We start from the raw sequence: 18,039 nt of genomic DNA, 5'->3' as shown, positions 1-18,039 counted from the left end.
TCATTTTGTTATAGTATTATTACAGCATTATTTTGTGATCGTATTACAGCATTCTTTACCATTTCTTGACGCCCAATTTAGTCAAACCTTCTGCATAGCTAGGTCCTGTCCTTTCAGGTATTTGACCTGGCAACGGAATCAGCGTAAGAGCGGTATTAGTTTTGCAAAGTCAGGTAATATTTTGCTTTTTTATTTTAAAAGACACACATACATACACCAATAGTGGCAAAAGATAAGCCCCAAGACTAATCTAGTCAGCCTATTTTCTCATCTGCTTTAACAAAATATTCGCTGATAACGAGAATTTTAAATGCACATCTGTTGACCTAATCAAACATCTTTAGAAAAATGTAAACTGTTTTAGAATTCATACAGAACTGCAGCAGAGCTCATTACAAAGCTATGCAAATTGGAGAAATCAATGAGTACCCAGTGTACTGTTATTCTCATATACGGAAATGGAAATTGTATTCATTTTCGTATGAGGACATAACGCAAACGTGCATTTAAACACCTTTTTCACTCCATGTTGACACATTTTTCACAGTGAATTATTCTTTCCCTTATCTCCTTGTGCATCCCCTCCTGGATTACATTTACTCCTGTCTTTGACTGGAGTAAATTTATAAGTTTTTCCCCAAATTGGTCAACTATTACCAAATTGTTGCAGAATACCCACGAATTTGTAGCTTAACGGTGTTCAATGTTTGAAAGTCAACTATTCAGCAGAAAGCCAATAAACCCACACCTGGTATCAGATTTGCTGACATACACATTACAAACTACTGTAATTCCCATGTGCGCAAATCCTACTTTTGAGCTCAAGATTCTAAACGGAATTTTGCCCCTATAAATGAGGTACTGCCGAACCACATAACACCTAAGAATCACACCCTTAGTATCGAGTCTAGGTTTATTCCACCCCATGCCTTTACAGATTCTGTAAGTATGTGCACACCAAACTCTCCTAAGAACATTCTTACATATTGAATAAACTGCTTCTGTGGCACTTGAAAATTAACATTAAAAGTCTGACATCAAGCATCAAACTGGTCCCAGAGTTTTCAAACTTGGTGGCCACTATATAATAAGGTGCCTCTCATGAGACGTCTTGGGTTTCAGGATTCTAACCAGATGACTTTGCTCTTGGCTGCATTAAATCTAGGTTGCCACCTTAGTAACCTTAAAATCTTATGAGCTGCTCCATCTCTTCCCCTAGTTACGGTCCTACTGCAGTTGGCAGTATACTCTGCTAAAAGCCAAATATTCAAGATCACATCTTGTGCATGGACACTGAAAGAAAATTCAGTGGATGTGTCCAGCATGGAACTAATCACCCTGCTCACAAGAGTGAACTCCATCTACCAACAGGGTCTTTTGACATGGATAAGGACCACGCCAAGACAACTGCCGTTTTAAACAGATATGTAACAGTGTCACAGACGAGTAAAATAATGACTGAATAGCTTGCGTTAAGTAACATAGGTGACAAACCTCATGCCACAGACTCCAAGACATTGGATAGTTTTCCCAAAATTAAGCTGTACCTAGACAGCGCAGCTGGATCTTAGAGTGTATATATATATATATATATATATATATATATATATATATATATATATATATATATATATATATAGCGTGCAAGAAAATGTTATGCCAGATACCATAAGTCTTGGCTGCTGATTCTGAAAAGTTTTGACAAAAAGCAGTAGGCTTGGCTTAGTTATGGTATGGAGCATATGTTAAGCACAGTTTGTCCTCTAATGGTGGACTGTTATTGTATTAAATTACAGGTATTTGGTAACATGTAACCCTATCCATTACCACAGGAGGAAAGTGTATGGGTAACCCACTTTGACAAACCCTGGTAGTAGAATATTTTTAATGTGAGGATTAATAACAGGTCGCATTGGGCAGGGCTGTATATTGTTTTACCAGTTGTAACTCTGCAATCTCCTGTAATTTTATAACTGTATGAATGATGTTTGTCAGCATACGTGCACTCCTGTAAACCTAAGTAGGTGATAATGGCAAGCCAAGTGTAAAACGGTTCACCGGAAAACGTTGTAACATTGCTTAGGAGAAATCCATTTAAAAATGAAACAATATGAAAAACCAGTAGGTCTGACATACTTACTGTGAAAAGCATACATTAATGACAAGTAGTTTTTAAGAGTGGATTGTCATTAGACTGTCCGAAAGCCTGTAAGCGGGTTTTTTTGTAAGCGTGTGCAAAATTTGCCTAATTTGCTTTTGGGTCATTTAAGTCAAATTTCAAGAATTTTAGCATAATTATACAAATGAAAATCCATAATTTAGCACTAAATATTTAAATGCAAAATGTGTTTTGTCAATTTGTTAAGGACAGAGTGTGAAAAACCATGAACAACAACCACTGGTGTTTTGGTTGTTCGTGGTTTCATCACAAGAGTAACACCAGAGTTCTGAAAATACCTCTGCATAATTTAAATTTCTAACATTCTTAGTATTTTGTTGTATGGAACCTTGCAGATTACCAGAGTGACCAAAGTTTTTGAGGACCCATCTGAATAAACAAGAGGGGATAGGTGTACATATTCATAAATGTATTACTTTATATCTGATGGATGCCTGTGGGAAAGCTTAGGACTAACAAAGAAGGTCTGAGTTGGAAATGACGACAAGCCAATGATTAAGGATATAAACCGGATTGTTCATAAAATTTACAAAAAAAGCAGTAGATTTGATTGTGAAAAGTGTAAGTTAAAGTCAATAGTCATGGAAGGGTGGATAGTTATTACTCTTTGTTAAAGCCTACAGATATGTAGTTGGTTGCATGAACACTCTCAGATTACCTTCATAAAGAATGATTTTGGTGTTGGTTACCCCCATGGCAAACCCTATGGGGGAATGGGGATATATCAAAGATTTTTTATTCGGAATTCTTACTAGAAACTCTTCGTAAGCCCCGACAGGTTTAGCGGTCTGCCAGAATCTTGTATTAAAAAATAAATACTTGCATTAAGATACATAAATATACAGCCATACAGATACACAGAGGGCCTCCGAGTCAGTCTTCTTCCGTCATTGTTCTGCCGGAGGGACTCGGCTTCCACCCAGGACAGTGTACTGCATGGTGTAATGTTCAATTCACAGTAATCAATGGCTCTCTTGCCCAGTGAAAAACAGTTTCTGATCACGTGCATAGCCACCTAAAAGTGTTCTCCTTTTATAGCTCCTGTCACTTCTTTGCTTCTCCTCTGTTCACTTAGATTTTTCTTAGGCGGATACTATAGTTCACCAGCTTGTACTAGTGGGGGCGCTTATCCATGGTGCTCCGCATCCCTCATGGCCACTACTACAAACAATACCTCTTCAAGACCGACATCCTCTGTGCTAGATTTAGTTTCCTTATCGCACGCATATGCCTGCAGTGTTGAAATGTTACAGTCTATGTTTTTTAACTACTTGTAGTTCTTTAAAATTTACTTTACATAGTTTGTTGTCTTAGTGGACGAATGCAAGAATGATTCAGGGGAAGGATGACTGGATGCATGAGTGCAAAGAAGAGTGCCAGAGCGCATATATGATGACTTGAGTGCCTAAACCAATCAGTGACAGAAAGGGCACTTTCATTCATGAGCCAGACCTATTGGCATTACAAATGCTAGTTTCTTCTTTCTAGGATAAGGAGCATCCCAGTCTGCTTTCCATTCACGGATTTCCAGAATAATATCTTGCAGTGAGTCATGATCGCTGATTAGACGTCAGGTAGGTAAAATAGTGAAAATCTGGAAGCTTCTTTATGCAGGAAAACCTGGACTTGTGAAACAATAAGGCTGTGAAAACTAAACAGTGGTACATATCACCACCAGCTACACATCTGGTGGACCGGTATGTGGCATGAGAACTCAATCTCTTTTCATTAACCATGAGAAGCAGCCATGCTTCTGAAGTTTATTAATGGACAAGATGGCACGGGTAAAGATGTGCATAACCTATTTTAGAAGGAAAATCGGGAACACTGCTACTCTTAGAGGAGAAATATCAGACAGTGAGGTTCTTGGTCCAAGATACCAGAGGAAGAAACAAGCAAGGAAAGAGTGCTGCATGTTAAGAGTGGCAGAAGGGAACCGTAACAGGTGCATGCCCTCCCGATATTGGTAAGTGAAGATTGTAGCTACAGATATGTACTATCAGGAGACAGAGACATGACCCATAGTTACCGTACAAAAATTATCCAATTACAAAACAATTTCGATGCTATAGGAAATTCAAGAGGGATAACAAGCAATTTCAGTTTTTGATCATTCATATTTGCTCTTAAAGCGTATTAAAGTGCTGTGTTATTACCTTTCACTCACTGATTCAATATCGATCGCAGACACTTTTAAAGGTCAGGGCACTTTTCGTAAATACGTGATGAATGTTTATGCCATGGAAAGTGTGACAAGGTCACTGAATCCATTCAAAGCAGACCACAAGTACATTAATTTAAAACGCGTGGTAAAGGAAACCAGTTATCTACAACTGGATCATTTTTTTTTTAGGAAGTAATTCAATTAAAATATACACGTAATTAAAACCTCGCCTAAAGTATCAGAGCCTTGGTCAAATTAATTGAGAAAATGTGAAGACTTAGTACTTGAAACAATCCGTGCAGAGCATTTTCAAGAAACCGGTCATGTGCTACGTTTTTACATTTAATGAGAAAAATAAACATTTTAGGACATAATTGTCAGGCTGTAAGATACACGTTTCCAGTAAGGGATAGAAAGTGGGAACACCCAAGACATGCACACATCCATACGAGGGAATTTCCACACCACGGGGGGCGGCATAGACAACGTATGTGCTAAAGTTTACAGTTTAGTCACTGACACCGAGACAGAAACCAGGAATTCTTTAAGGCAGCCTTCTCCAATGACTAGCTCGTGAGGTACTGGTCGCTCTCCAGCGGCCTGTAAGTGGCTTTCCCATGTGCAGCCAAACCAACAAATTTAGGAGCATTTCCTCTGTTATTTTGACATAAGTATACCAAAATGTAAAAACGTGCATTACAGATGACAATGTGTGTATTTTCTGAACCCTTAAGCTTATGTTTGGAGAAAAATATTTTAAATTCCAAAATAGATTGAAAGATATTTGAGTGATAAATCACGTAGTGCTGGGGAGGCCTAGTACTCATATTGTAACCTTGGTTCCCGGGGATCTGAAATTAGGGCTGTTATGCATTACTAACGTATTGTCATTCTAAATAGATAAAGCCTTTTGTATTACTACTGGCAACCCTGCCTGATGCAAAGAGGTGATCAGCACTGACAGTCTTGGCAGGCTGTCTGCTTATGTAATCTTGTCTGATGTGGTCACTATACAAGACTAGTAATATTAGTAGCAAAGTATTCTTTTCATTAAACATAAGTAGATTGTATTGCAGAAATGTTTGGAGCTCCTCGTTTTAAGGAATACATGGCTGGTCAAAAAGAGTTAATTGGTTAAAAGGCCATGTTGGTGCCGAGAGAATTTAATAATAAACTCCAATGTGATAAGATTTCAATGCAAGTGAATGTCCTTCGGTGAGATTTGGATCAATGTGGCCAGATTTCTAGGCAACAGTGATCAATCATAAGGTAGTAGTCGGTTCTTCTGTAGGTGTAACTAGTACGTGTTTACAGACAAGATGTTTCAAGTAGAGGAGTTAAGGAGACCGATTATAGACAAGATGTCCATTTAAGACAGTGAAAAGCTGGTTTTGGGGGGGGAGGGGGGGAGGGCTGTTTACAGTACTGGGCGATTGTTGATGGTTTACTTTTCTGCCACGTACAGCAGTACTATACTTGGAATGGCCATAGTCTTGGTAATTCTCTGGAGTACCACTACTTAAGACCCAGATGAACAGAATGAGACTACTTGGTATCAGTATTGCTTTAGCACCGTCATAAAAACCAAATCGTTTTGATACCACAACTATGCATACCATTCATTATTACCATTCCAAATGCATAAGTCTGGTATCAAAAGGATTTGGTTCTTTTACAATAGTGCAAAAGCAATACTGATCACAAGACTACATCAAATGTTGGAACGATTTGCATTTATGTAATTGACAAGAACTTCAGCCAGAAGAGCTATGCAGGCTACAAAATCCAATGCAAAGGGATTATGCAGATGTAGAACACAAAGATAGCGTGAATGCAGTAAAAGGGTCGAATGAAACAATACAGAACAGCCAGTATTGTGAAAAAGAAAGCACTCTCTTACAATTCTTTAGTTTTAAGCTAGTTCTCAAAAGTACTAATGGTAGATAAATGTAACCTCTTCTTAACAACTACAACGCTCACATTTCACTCCGAGTTTTTTTCTGCATCACTATAATGCTACAAACCATAATATAGAGTATCAGTGACTGTACTTTGATTAAATCATTGTATCAAGGGGTGTTCCTACACTTAAAATTAGTATGGACATCCTTGTTTGCATGATATTCGACAAAGGATCATGCAATTAGAACATAACGAAGGAAGCCATTCATGAACTGGCAGATGCAAAATACTAAGATATGTAGATCTGGGGTCATTAAAGTACCTTTCTGAAGACGATGGCTCACAAAAGCAAGCATGAACCCAACACGCTTATTTTGAGGGGTAAAAACACCAATGACAATACAGAGCGAGATACATCAAAGTCTGAAAGAGGGGTTTAGAGTTTTCCACTAACCACTTGAGTGTTCTCTCAAGCAACATCATTTATTCATGAGTTTTCCCTGTCGAGGTGCATGCCTACTTGAGGACACTTCAGCTCGCTCCAAAGGAAAACACAAAGAGGAAAAAGGCAAGAGACGAGTGACGATGAAACTAAAGCAGTTGGAGAAGGGAGAGCTGGTCTAAGAAAAGAAAAAAAAAAAAAAAACGACATCTCAGCCTGCATCCAAACACAGGCACTGTTCACTGGAACAGCCAAACAGGTTTTAATGGTACTATTTGTCAAACATATTACACGTGGAAACATATCTATTCCCCTTACAGACAAGTGACAACGGGGTCCTGCACATGGATGGTACTGGTACACCCCCCCCCCCCCTTATTGCTCCTGATACTTCACAGCCTTCTAGGCTTTCAGCTGAGGTATTATATTAAAGCAAACTGCCAGCCGAACTCAGACCTCTTACCAATCAAGTCTCTTGGGGATCATATCCGAGATACATGTTTAAAGTAAGGATCTCATTGCAGGTTGTCAAATAATATTGATGCCATGGCACGTACAATATACCAACCCCACAGTCATGGCTACAACACACACTTTTGATCCCAAATGTAAAACAACTGCCTCAATATGTACAAACTATTTGTGGAAACAGGATTCACGTTTAAAAGATCTTTCTTCTTGCTAGCTAACTAGCTAACTGAAAGGTTGAAAAAAAAAAAAAAAAAAAAAAAACACCCCAACAGTGGAAGTTGCAGGAAAGTACCCTTTTTGGCATGGTTACCCCCACTTTTTGCCTGCTGTCAGTGTGTTGTGCTAACCAGGATCCCAGTGACTGTGCTTTCTCCATCTAAATTTGGTTGCTTAGGACTTACCACACCCCACAGTTGGCGTACTGGTGCCCCATATAAGCCACTCCCTAGAGGACCCCCACCATTGCTCCTACTAGTCTTCTGTGGTTTTCTGGGCAGCCCTTGCTGCTGCCACACCTCAGACAGGTTTCTGCCCTCCTGCTCTTTGACCAGCTCAGGCAGTGGAAGGCAGAACAAAGGATGTCCTGTGGCAGAGGGAGTAACACCCTCTCCCTTGGAAATGTGTTACATGGCTTCGGAGGGATAGCCTCCCCAAGCCACCAGTATGCTTTAAAGGACACATTTGGTGCCCTCCTTACATAAATCGGTTTGCACCAGACCAGGGACCCTCAGACCCTGCTCTGACACAAACTGGACAATGAAAAAGGGAAGAGACCACTTCCCTGTCTATCGCCACCCCATGGGTGGTGCCCAGAGCTCCTTCAGGTGGCCACTTGATTCTGCCATCTTGAATCCAAGGTGGGCAGAGGCCCCTGTGAGCATCTGAGTGGCCAGGTCAGGCAGGTGACGTCAGAGCCCCCTCCTGATAGGTGGCTCCTCTGCTGGATGACTAATCCCCCTTCCTGGGCTATTTAGGATCTCCCTCTTGAGTGGGTCCTCAGATTTGACCTGCAAGATTCCAGTAGGACTACTCTGCATCGTTTACTTCATCTTCTGGCCACTGGGACTGCAACTGGACCCTCCAGGAACCAACAATCTGCAACTTCAGCGATGACTCTGCTCTGCAACATTGTTTCTCTGGCTTCCTCCAGCAACTGCAACATTTACCGAGCTGTGCATTCTCTCAGGGCGACAAGTCTTCAGCCTGCACAAGAAGTAAGAAGGAATCTCCTTTGGAGTGAAGCAGTCACTCACCTACATCAGCAGGCACCAACTACAACAACGACCGGCTGCGTGGATCTTCTCTCCTCCAGTAACTGCATGGGTCCTGCATCAGAAGAGGTGATCTGGAGTGATCCCCTTGGTCCTCTCTACCAGCTGTCCAACTTGGGAGATGGTAAGCCCTTGCAGGAAGGTACCCAAGTACACCGCAACTCTTGTAGCTACTAAGGCTTGTTTGTTCTTCTTCCAAGGGATCTTCAGGCTCCGTGGAGCCCAGCCCCCCAGCACTTCTTCCTGCAAAGCACAGTCTCCTGTCTGCTGCTCCAGCGACGTGAGGCTCCTCTTCAGGTGTGCTAAGTGGGCCTCACTGGGACTCCTGTGCCTGATGCCCGTGGGTCACCTGTGGGGGCTGCCTCATCTTCTTGTGATTCTCTCAGTTGCTGAGGGTCACTATGGACCCTCACCCTCCCCTTGGGTAGCATTCCCTGATCCTTGCTGGTCTTCCTAAGCCTTGCAACATCTTCTTCACAGACTCTTGCATTTGCCAAGGCTTGTTGGTGGTTTTCCAGCACCACTGACCGACTGCATCACGACCGCCGACGTTGGACATCACTTGCATCACTTCTGGAACTCTTCTGCTCCTGTGCTGCACTGCTGACTTTCTTCATCCACAATTGACCTGGTCCTGCATCCACGGAAGGGTGGGTAGTGGCTCCTGCCACAGCCGGACACTCCCTCACAAACTGGACTTGGTCTCCTTCATTTGCAGATCCTTTTCAGCTGGGAGCCACCTTTGGATTCTTCCCGTCTTGTCTGGGTCTTGCACAATCCATTTCTAAAGTCCTCCTGTTGGTTTTAGGGAAAACCAGGTACTTACCTCTGCTCTCCTAGTCGCTGGGGGTCACTTTAGTACTCAGCTCTTGGGGTTCCTAGATCCTCCAGCTCTCCTCTACTGATTCCACTTCGTTGGGTGGGGGATTAACTTTTACATTCCATCTTTAGGGTCGAGCGCAAAGCGCTCCAATCCTGCTGTAATCTCTCTTTGGGCTTCTAACCATGTCCATATTACGTCAGCCACTTTTATTGGTACTTGGGATTGCCTTCTAAAATCCGCTTGCTTTCATTAGTGAAAGGCATGCATACGTCATGTCTTCTGGTGTTTAGCCCTCCTCGAGCGCACTGACCAACTACTGAAAACATAAGGCTCCGTGTGGTTTCTGGACTACTTTTTCTCTTTATTTTGCAGCGCAATCGCGCTGGGTTTTACACAGAGCGATTGCGCTCGTTTTTTTTCTTCCAATTAATGTGGCAAGAAAAGTCTGTTTAGGAGTTTACAATGCTAATAGCTGTAACTCAACGAAATGCGAGACCTGTTGCATTGTAAATGCTTGTTAGTATACGGTTTGGCCCTCCCCTAGGGCCCTCACTATTTGCTCTTGCTTTTACCAATGCCTATTGTTTTCTATGCTATTCACAGAAAGCTAACATGTATCTAATAGTGGGTTTACTCTCCTCCAGTTGAGGAATTGCCTATACAGTATTTTAGTATTTATGTTACCATGATAAAGTATCCTTATTTTTATAACACTGTGTGGTTCTTTCATGTGTGTAAGTGCTGTGCGACTACAGTGGTATTGCATAAGCTATGCATGTCTCCTAGATAAGTCTTGGCTGCTCATCCACAGCTACCTCTAGGGAGCCCTGGCTTCCTAGACACTGCCTACACTTCACTAATAGGGGATACCTGGACCTGGTCTAAGGTGATAACACCATAGGCCAGCTTCCTACCGAAGTAAAATAATGCAAATTGGTATTTATCGATGCAGACAATTACATTTTCTGCAGTCAGGTTGAGAGAGATCCGACGGGTCCCCACATGAGGCTACTTTTGATATACAAATTTAGAAAGAACTTTTTGTTTTAGGAGAATATTTCATCACAATAAAGAGTTGGAAAGGGAGGTGCGTTAAAAACCGGACATCACTGATAGTGACAGCTTTTATTAGGAGGCACCACCAACAGTCAGTATTCAAGGAGAATGCACTGACCGCATCCTCATAAATCTGTAAGGGGCATCTGTCAAGCCACATCTCTTAAACAATGAAATATGTCTCCACTCTTAGTCCATCACAAGACACCCATGACAGTGAATGGCATACACTGGCTGCAAAACCAAACCAACATGCATACGAACAAATAAGAAACAAGACAACTCACAAGAAGAGCACAAACAAGGAGTACGAACAGATGCACATGCAGACAGACAAAGTTCAACAAGAAACAGAATGGAGGCGAGAGGCTTAAAAGGAGACCTACCTTTAAACCGACAGCTATAAGATCTGTTATCACACTGCATGGAAAGACAACGAAGAGAGAAAACGGATATCCAAGTTAGGAAGCCAGTTATTGTAAGGGTAATGGTAAAGAAAATGAAAGGAAATGGAGATCGTAACGCAAAGAGCAAAAAAAAAGATGCAATGAAACCGTAATGTCTGTTGCAAAGAAACAGACATTCAGTGGGAACACAAAAAGCACAAGACACCAACAAGTGACATCAAAGGTGGTACAATCACAAACAAATACCTTTGAACTTGAAAGCAACAGAAACGTCACAATTACCCCATCCTCATTAGTATTCACATCAAAAGCCCATCCCACCGCAAACCTATGAAAACATAAGAGCAGTGCTGGTGTGTACATTCCAGGCACAATGCAATGTAAGATCTAACAAACAAATGTTCAGCAAGAATACCTGGTATCCAAGTGGCAGATGAATTTTAAACTCTTAGAGAACTTAACTTTCAAGTGGAGCTCTCTTACATGAAACACAGCCAACACTCCTCATTTTACAAGGACCATCTTACAATCAGGAAAATCCATCCTTGGACACCAGATCCTAAAGTGTTAATATCCCTACAAACGTTTCTCACCCAATGTACCAGAACAAAGTAATATCAGTGAGTTTTTTTTGTCAGGGTTGCATCCAGTGAGGGGGAAATGTAGGTAAAAAGTAATGCTAAGCATTAGTCATTTATTAAACCTGGTGAGGCTATCGTTAAAAGGTTATGTGATACTGAAATGGAAAAAATGTACTTTCTGGCTAGGAAAAACAAGTTAGTACTACAAGTTTTTTTTTTCTTTTTAAGATAGCTATACCTTTATTGCATAATTTATTAAAATCGTGGCAGTCAGCAATATACATAAATGGTAAGACTGGTGGGCCAGAAACAACCCACGGGGTTTCAAACCCAAAACAATGGTCCCTAGCCGAGGTATTGGAAGTCCACTTAAAAAGGATGTCTGTTTCATCACTGGTGATGATTACTTAAAACTGTCCTCTCAAACTCCGTGCTATCCATAATGTTCTGCATCAAGGCAGAGCGTGAGAGTATTAAAAAGGAAGTTGTTTAGTCATGAGCTGAATATCTCCCTCAGCTTTCAAAGTTTAATGCATGCTTTAACAAGAGTTCTGCTTTTAATATGAATTTTGCTACACATGCCATGTGCTGAGGAGTCGGTCCTTTGAGACAAAACAGGATAGCTTGTTGGCATGATCTAATGCCGTTTGAGTTGAACATGTTTTCCAGGTACAGTTTGCGTCAGGGTGACAGTGCAGGGCATATCCATTGAAGGTGTAGAAAGTCTTCTTAATGATATGCACATGGCCTGCATTTCCCCTTTTGTGAGGATCTGGGCCATTTTGGGACCATGTCTAGTGAGGGAAGTAGACCCACCCAGGCGTGCAGTACCTTTATTTTTAGGAATTTATTTGCTGTTTCTCCCAGTATGCCTGTGCTGTCGAAGCCTTGTAGTGTTTATAGTCATCCTGTCTCTGTCCTTGCTCCACGACAGCCAATTGATTTGCTTATTTATTAGTTTCTTAAAAGTTTTATGCAGTAAAGACTTTTGCCACAGCTCTTCTGGGTGAAGTTGCTTGATTGCTAAGGCAATTCTGTCAGACCATGAATTTGAGTCGTCCAGCAAGTTCAGGCCTGATTCTTTCCCGATTAGTGCTTTTAGTGTGTTTGGGGGCACCTGTCCTAATAGAGGCATATTTGAGGTTAGCTCCATTCTGGACAAGGGCTTAGTCTTGTAGCCCGAATTCCAGTCTGATTTGTGCTGGTGAAGAGCTGAGTGGTAGGCAGAAGAGAAAATCGTAAAACTTTACTCCAGGCCATGTTCAAGAAATCATTAAATTTACTGTCATAACTTTCTAATTCGTATATCAAGGAGGGCAGGAACTTTGCTTTGATCACTGAGGATCAGCCTCTAGGTTGGACTTTGCAGATTCGTGGATAGTTTTTGAAGGGATACAAGTTGTGATCCCACTCTGGCTTTCAAGGTGTTCAAATGCAAGTGATGAGACCACCTTTCCTGCAACCCAACTTCCAAATATTTGTAGTTACTACTTCTGCACACTAGCTGGTTTCCACAGAGCCACTGCTTTTTCTTTATTATGCATCTGCCAAAGAGGATTACCTTGGTTTTCTCAAAGTTTAACAGCAACATGTTGGATTTGCAATACTTATCCAGGATAATTAGCTGTTTTTGCAGCCCTGTATCTGAAAGGTTCAAGAGGACAATGTCATCTGCATAAAGAAGTTTTGTTAGAAGTTGGTGGCCCAAATTGAGGGGATGGGGACTGGCAGAGTTCAGATGTGCACACAGGTCTGCAATATATAGACTGAATAACATTGGGGCTAGTACGCATCCTTGCTTTACTGCTCTTCCTATAGGAATTTTGCAGACACTCTTCCATTGCTGTCAACTTTTACCCTAGACCAGTTGTCAGAATATAAGAGCTGAATTCCTTTTAGCAAGTTTGGCGAAATATTGAGATCCACTAATTTGTTCCACAATCTGTGCCGTTACACAGACGAAGGCTTTAGAAAGGTCCACAAAGCAGGCGTAGAAGGCAATTTCCTTTTTTGTATACTTTTCGGCCAGCATTGCTAGTGCTACTAAGTTGTCAGTGGTGCCTGATAAGGGACAGAAACCTGTTTGGTTCAGTGGCATTAGGTTCCGTCTTGTCACCAAGTCTTATCTCCACTAGCAGGCACTCCGCAAATATTTTGACATCAATGTTGAGGAGGGCGATCAAGAGATAGCTGTTGGGGGTTCCCATTGGGGCCTTTCTTGTAAATTCGGTATAGAATCGCCCCTCTCCAGGAATAAGGGATTTTATTTTCTATGACGCAAGAGGTGAACAGATTACTAAATTGGTTGGACCAAAATTCCAGATCGTGTTTTAAGACCCCCGTGAGGGGAAGCCATTCGGGCCAGGTACCCCACTGGTTCTGCAGTGCCTAGGGTGTCCTTCGATCTTTTGTACTTTGAAGGATAGGTGATTTGGCTTGTAATTAAAAGCACTAGTTGCGTTCTACCACTTCCTGACACTCGTATAGTTTGGAGAGGTACTTGATCCACTTTGCTTCCGGCACAGTGTTGTTTAAAGTCCTTACCACCCCACGCTCCAGTTAGTTAACGATGGACCACAGGGGGCGGCTGTTCTTTTGTTCGCATGCCTCAACAACTTTAATCCATTCCTGGTCTCGGTGTGTCTGCTTTGCTTCTCAGACTGCCTTCTTGTACTGCTTTCTTAATACTTGGAAGGTACCAAGTTGTCTTTGGCTCTTGCAGCTTTGTCGAGCTGTTGCCTTTGTTGCTTTAGAGACTGTGTGAACAATTGGTTTTTACTCTGTGCGGGTCCAAGCCTGTGCAATTGTAAGGGAGCTAGCTGGTTTTAAATAGATTTCCCACCCATTTGCCATGAGCGAGTATGCCGGCTAAAAATACCTTTTAATGTTGGTTTAACATTCAAAATCAATGGTTATAATACTTTTCTGGTGTGAAACTTTGTTAACTGACCTGTGCTCCAGAGGATGACAGACTAGTGCTGCACCAATGTGCAATCATACCAAAGCATTGGATAAGTTAGTGAACAAAAAATTGTAAAATAAAAAGGCGTTTCATTTAGAAAAGTGCTTAATTTTGTGATCGTGACACAATGAGCAAATTATGACCCCGATATGTTGCACTGCAAAATATCGACCTCTTTTTGGAGCTGCATGCGTTTCAGAAATCAGAAGCAGGTTTTGATTGGATAAGCACAAAGTGTACAGCAACATTACGGTGCATTTTTTTGCTGTATTATATTCCCTTAATGGGGCAGTGGGCCTTTGAGACGACTCACTATTTCATAGAAACCACGGTCAGGGGTAGGAAGCTAGAGGACTTCCCATGGTATTCAAACAAAATATGTAAAGAAAAGAGAAATGTTAACTAAAGAAAAATACAAAAGTCACACAATCTCAAAGTAAATACGAAAGTAAGCATGGACGAGACAGAAGGACAATGGGGAGCTATACAGTGAAGCAAAATAGTGAAGAAGAGAAACATCAGGTAAGTGTAAATTAGCAGGCATCCAGGCACACTGATAGAAGACCTGGATGTAGAGAAACACAGATGTTAGAATGGCCCTCTCTATCATGTATGGAGCTCGAAAACCTCCACCAACATCTGCGTCGAGGGCACACATTAGCAGAAAAAAGGACAGACTTGAGGCACAGGACAAAACCTTCATTATATAGGATTTCTTTGACAATATTTTGTCTTGCAGCATTTGTGCACTGCTTTGTTATAAATTAAACAGTGATGCCATCCATGCCTTTCCGGCTACAGCGTTTCAGAATACTTGGAAAACAGATCTGAAGTTTTCGAAAGCCACAGCAGTGTGATTTCAAGAAAGTTTGAGCTAGTATGGATCATTTTTGTGTGCTATAGGAGTTAAAAGCGAAAACTAATTGCTAGAAAAAAAACAGACCTAGATTAAAAGAGGAAACATGTTTAACGTTCTGAGTTCTAGAACCAGTGAAAAGAGAAAGAAAAAATGTATTTAAAATATCCTACGTCCAATGCCTGCATACCTACTGACCTCCGACACCAAAGTTTTGGTTTGAAGACCAAATTAAGTGCACTGACTAAGGGTTCTGCATGCCCGGTAAGCTCTGAAGATGCTGGCAATGTTGAACCGCATCCAAAGACCTTGAGTTTATTGTTATGGTGTGTTATCACATGAGGTGCAAGTGCCGTAAGGATAACGCTACAGGCTTACTTTTCAGGAGTGCTAAGTGCACCTGCCCTAAATGCAGGCATCACAAGCTTGTAGGCTGCTATCCATATCAATGACTCAGTTTGAATTCTCACCATTCTGGTATAGTGTGGTCTGTTTTCTACACTCCTGCATAACCGTGAAGTGCCTAGCCAGATCATCAGGTTCGCTGACTGTGCATAATATTATGCTTTGGTTAAAAACAAAAATTGTAATAAAACATTACTGCAACTTTGAAGAACTTAAGTAATATGGTTGGTATTACAATGATGAAATCATCAATCCATTTGATTTCTTAAATGTGGCCATGAAGTAGAGAGAAACACTAATCTCTCAAGTAGGGGCACTGTGACACACACACACGATCCTTTCATAAGTATTAATGCAAGGGTGTCCTTTAGTGGAACAGAAAGCTGAAAGTCAGGGACAAGCCCTATTTTTCAAACCTCATACAACTCTACCAACAATCAATGTCACGGAGGTGTACGCTATGTTCAGGCTTCCTCCCCCACCCCTGTATGTCGGTTCACACCCTCCATGAATCAGTTAAAGTATTAAAATATCTGACAGGTATGCACCCAGGACTGAGTGAAAGGTGAATTCAGTATCTGGGTGATGGACCCTTAATGGTCAACTTTTGGACATGCTTAATTTTAGGTCACAGCCTACCAGACGGCATAACTATCTGGGTTGTTAAAGACATCTTGGGGACATTCAGAAAGTTGACCTAGGAATGCATTCTGCCCGTTGCTCGCCACTGGCTTTATAACTCAATTTTTCTCGCTTTCCATTTGTAGGCTTTATTTATTTTAAGCTGTCCAGTTTGAGTGCTTTCATTCCCTTGCCATAAAAAATTACAGCATCCTTCCAACTGCTCCCATTCTGTAAACAGGCCTGTTAATCTTGTTCTTCTCTCCTCATTTGCTGTGCATTCAAAGACCAAGCTCAAATGTCAGGCAGTGTCTTCCAAGGTTGCTTGTTTACAGTTTTTTCGCAGACTTCAAAGTGAGAGGATTTATGTGGCAGCCTTGCTGTATACTCGGAGTAAGAATGTTTTTTTTCTAGCACATGAAAACATTTAAATGAACTGTGTAAGCATTCCAGAATATATCAGAGTAAAGTACACAATGAAGCACATTTTTTGTTATTTCTTAAGTATGTTGGAAACAAATACTTTAATATGATCAAAACAAATCACACCGTATGTGATGCAATTGCCACTTATTTTCGTCTGTGCAATGTATAGATTTATTAGAAAAACTGTAAGTCTGTAAAAATGTAATGTTCATTTCAATTGAAAATGTGTTGTCTGTAATGGCAGTGTGCTACCACACCATAAATACTCTGCTTTAGGCCACTCCACTCTGCACTTCTCTACACCACTCCACGGTATACATCCCTTCTCTACCCTGTACCACTCTACTCTATGCAAATGCACTATTTGCAACTCTACACCTCTACAGTGTACACCACTCCAGTCTGGGCCACACAATCTACTCTGCACAACTCCACATTACACTGCTGTACTCTACAACGCACCGCAAAACTGCACTCTGTGCCAATACATTCTACGCCATTGCACTGTACTCTGCAACACAACTCTATCCCCCTGCACTCTCAACCAATCCATTGTACGTCACTCTAACCTACTCTTCGCCACTGCACACTAAATCACTGTACTCTATGCCCCATTATACCACAGCACTCTCTGACACTCAATACTACGCCACTCTACTACTCACTACTCTACTTTATGCCACTGCACTCTACTGAACTATACTCTGCGTAGCTACTCTACGACATGTCACTATGCTGAGCCCCATTCTGCGCTGTGTCACCACACTCTAAGCTACTCCAACACACCACGCTCTCTGCCACTCCACTTTACAACATTCTACTCCATTCTTAGCCATTCCACTCTAAGCCACTAACTTTTAATCATGCTGACAGCAGCCACACTGGTATACAACAAGACCTAATGGCTTTGCCAATGCTTGTTTAAGCATGGACATTAAAGTTTCTAGGAAGGGCGCAGAGTGTGTGGGGAGAAACAGACCGCAGGCTGCCTTCACCATTCCCTAGAAAAGACACTGTACGCTCCTAAATTGGGTTTTATCCTGTGTATACACAACAGTAAGCGAGGGTTTTGCACATTCATGTTTCTTTTTGAAGCACAATACAACAGTGTAATTATGAAAGCTTGTTTGTTTTTGGATATTTGGCCAAGGACTACGTATGCTCTGTTTCAACATTCTAGCAGAGATTTAATGACAGACACAATGGGTTGCCTGAGGAAGAAAGCAAAAACGCCAGCTAAATAGAAGTTGTTGGGGGGTGGAGGTGGGGGTTGCAAGAAGGAAGAAAATAAAAAGACTGGTGTAAGTGGAAAAACGGTGCTAAGCTTAGGAGGTGGAGGAATTCTGAAACAAATGCCCAGTGCAACCAACCGTGAGTGGCTATGTTTTTACAAAAAATAGCCTTTGAAAATGGCTACTAAAAGTAGTAAAAAAATATGTGCAGACTTCAGTCAGGAAAGATGTTGTGGTTCTT

General features: G+C 41.5%; 1 protein-coding gene across 4 annotated transcripts in view; it reads right to left on the bottom strand.

Moving 5' to 3' along the window:
* PTBP3 (polypyrimidine tract binding protein 3) overlaps positions 1–18,039 on the bottom strand; it is a 467,207-nt gene that overhangs the window by 436,479 nt on the left and 12,689 nt on the right. The window contains exon 2 of one of the 4 annotated variants that reach the window (XM_069238700.1): positions 10,695–10,728. The exons of the other annotated variants lie outside the window; for them this stretch is intronic. Coding sequence (XP_069094801.1) covers positions 10,695–10,728 — 34 coding nt within the window. The remainder of the gene's footprint in view (positions 1–10,694; positions 10,729–18,039) is intronic. 4 annotated transcript variants of the gene reach the window in all.

This window comes from Pleurodeles waltl, chromosome 1_2 (assembly GCF_031143425.1).
Source record: "Pleurodeles waltl isolate 20211129_DDA chromosome 1_2, aPleWal1.hap1.20221129, whole genome shotgun sequence".
Taxonomy (NCBI): domain Eukaryota; kingdom Metazoa; phylum Chordata; class Amphibia; order Caudata; family Salamandridae; genus Pleurodeles; species Pleurodeles waltl.
The sequence above is the reverse complement of the archived record's forward strand: the minus strand, read 5'-3'. Positions and strand labels throughout refer to the sequence as shown.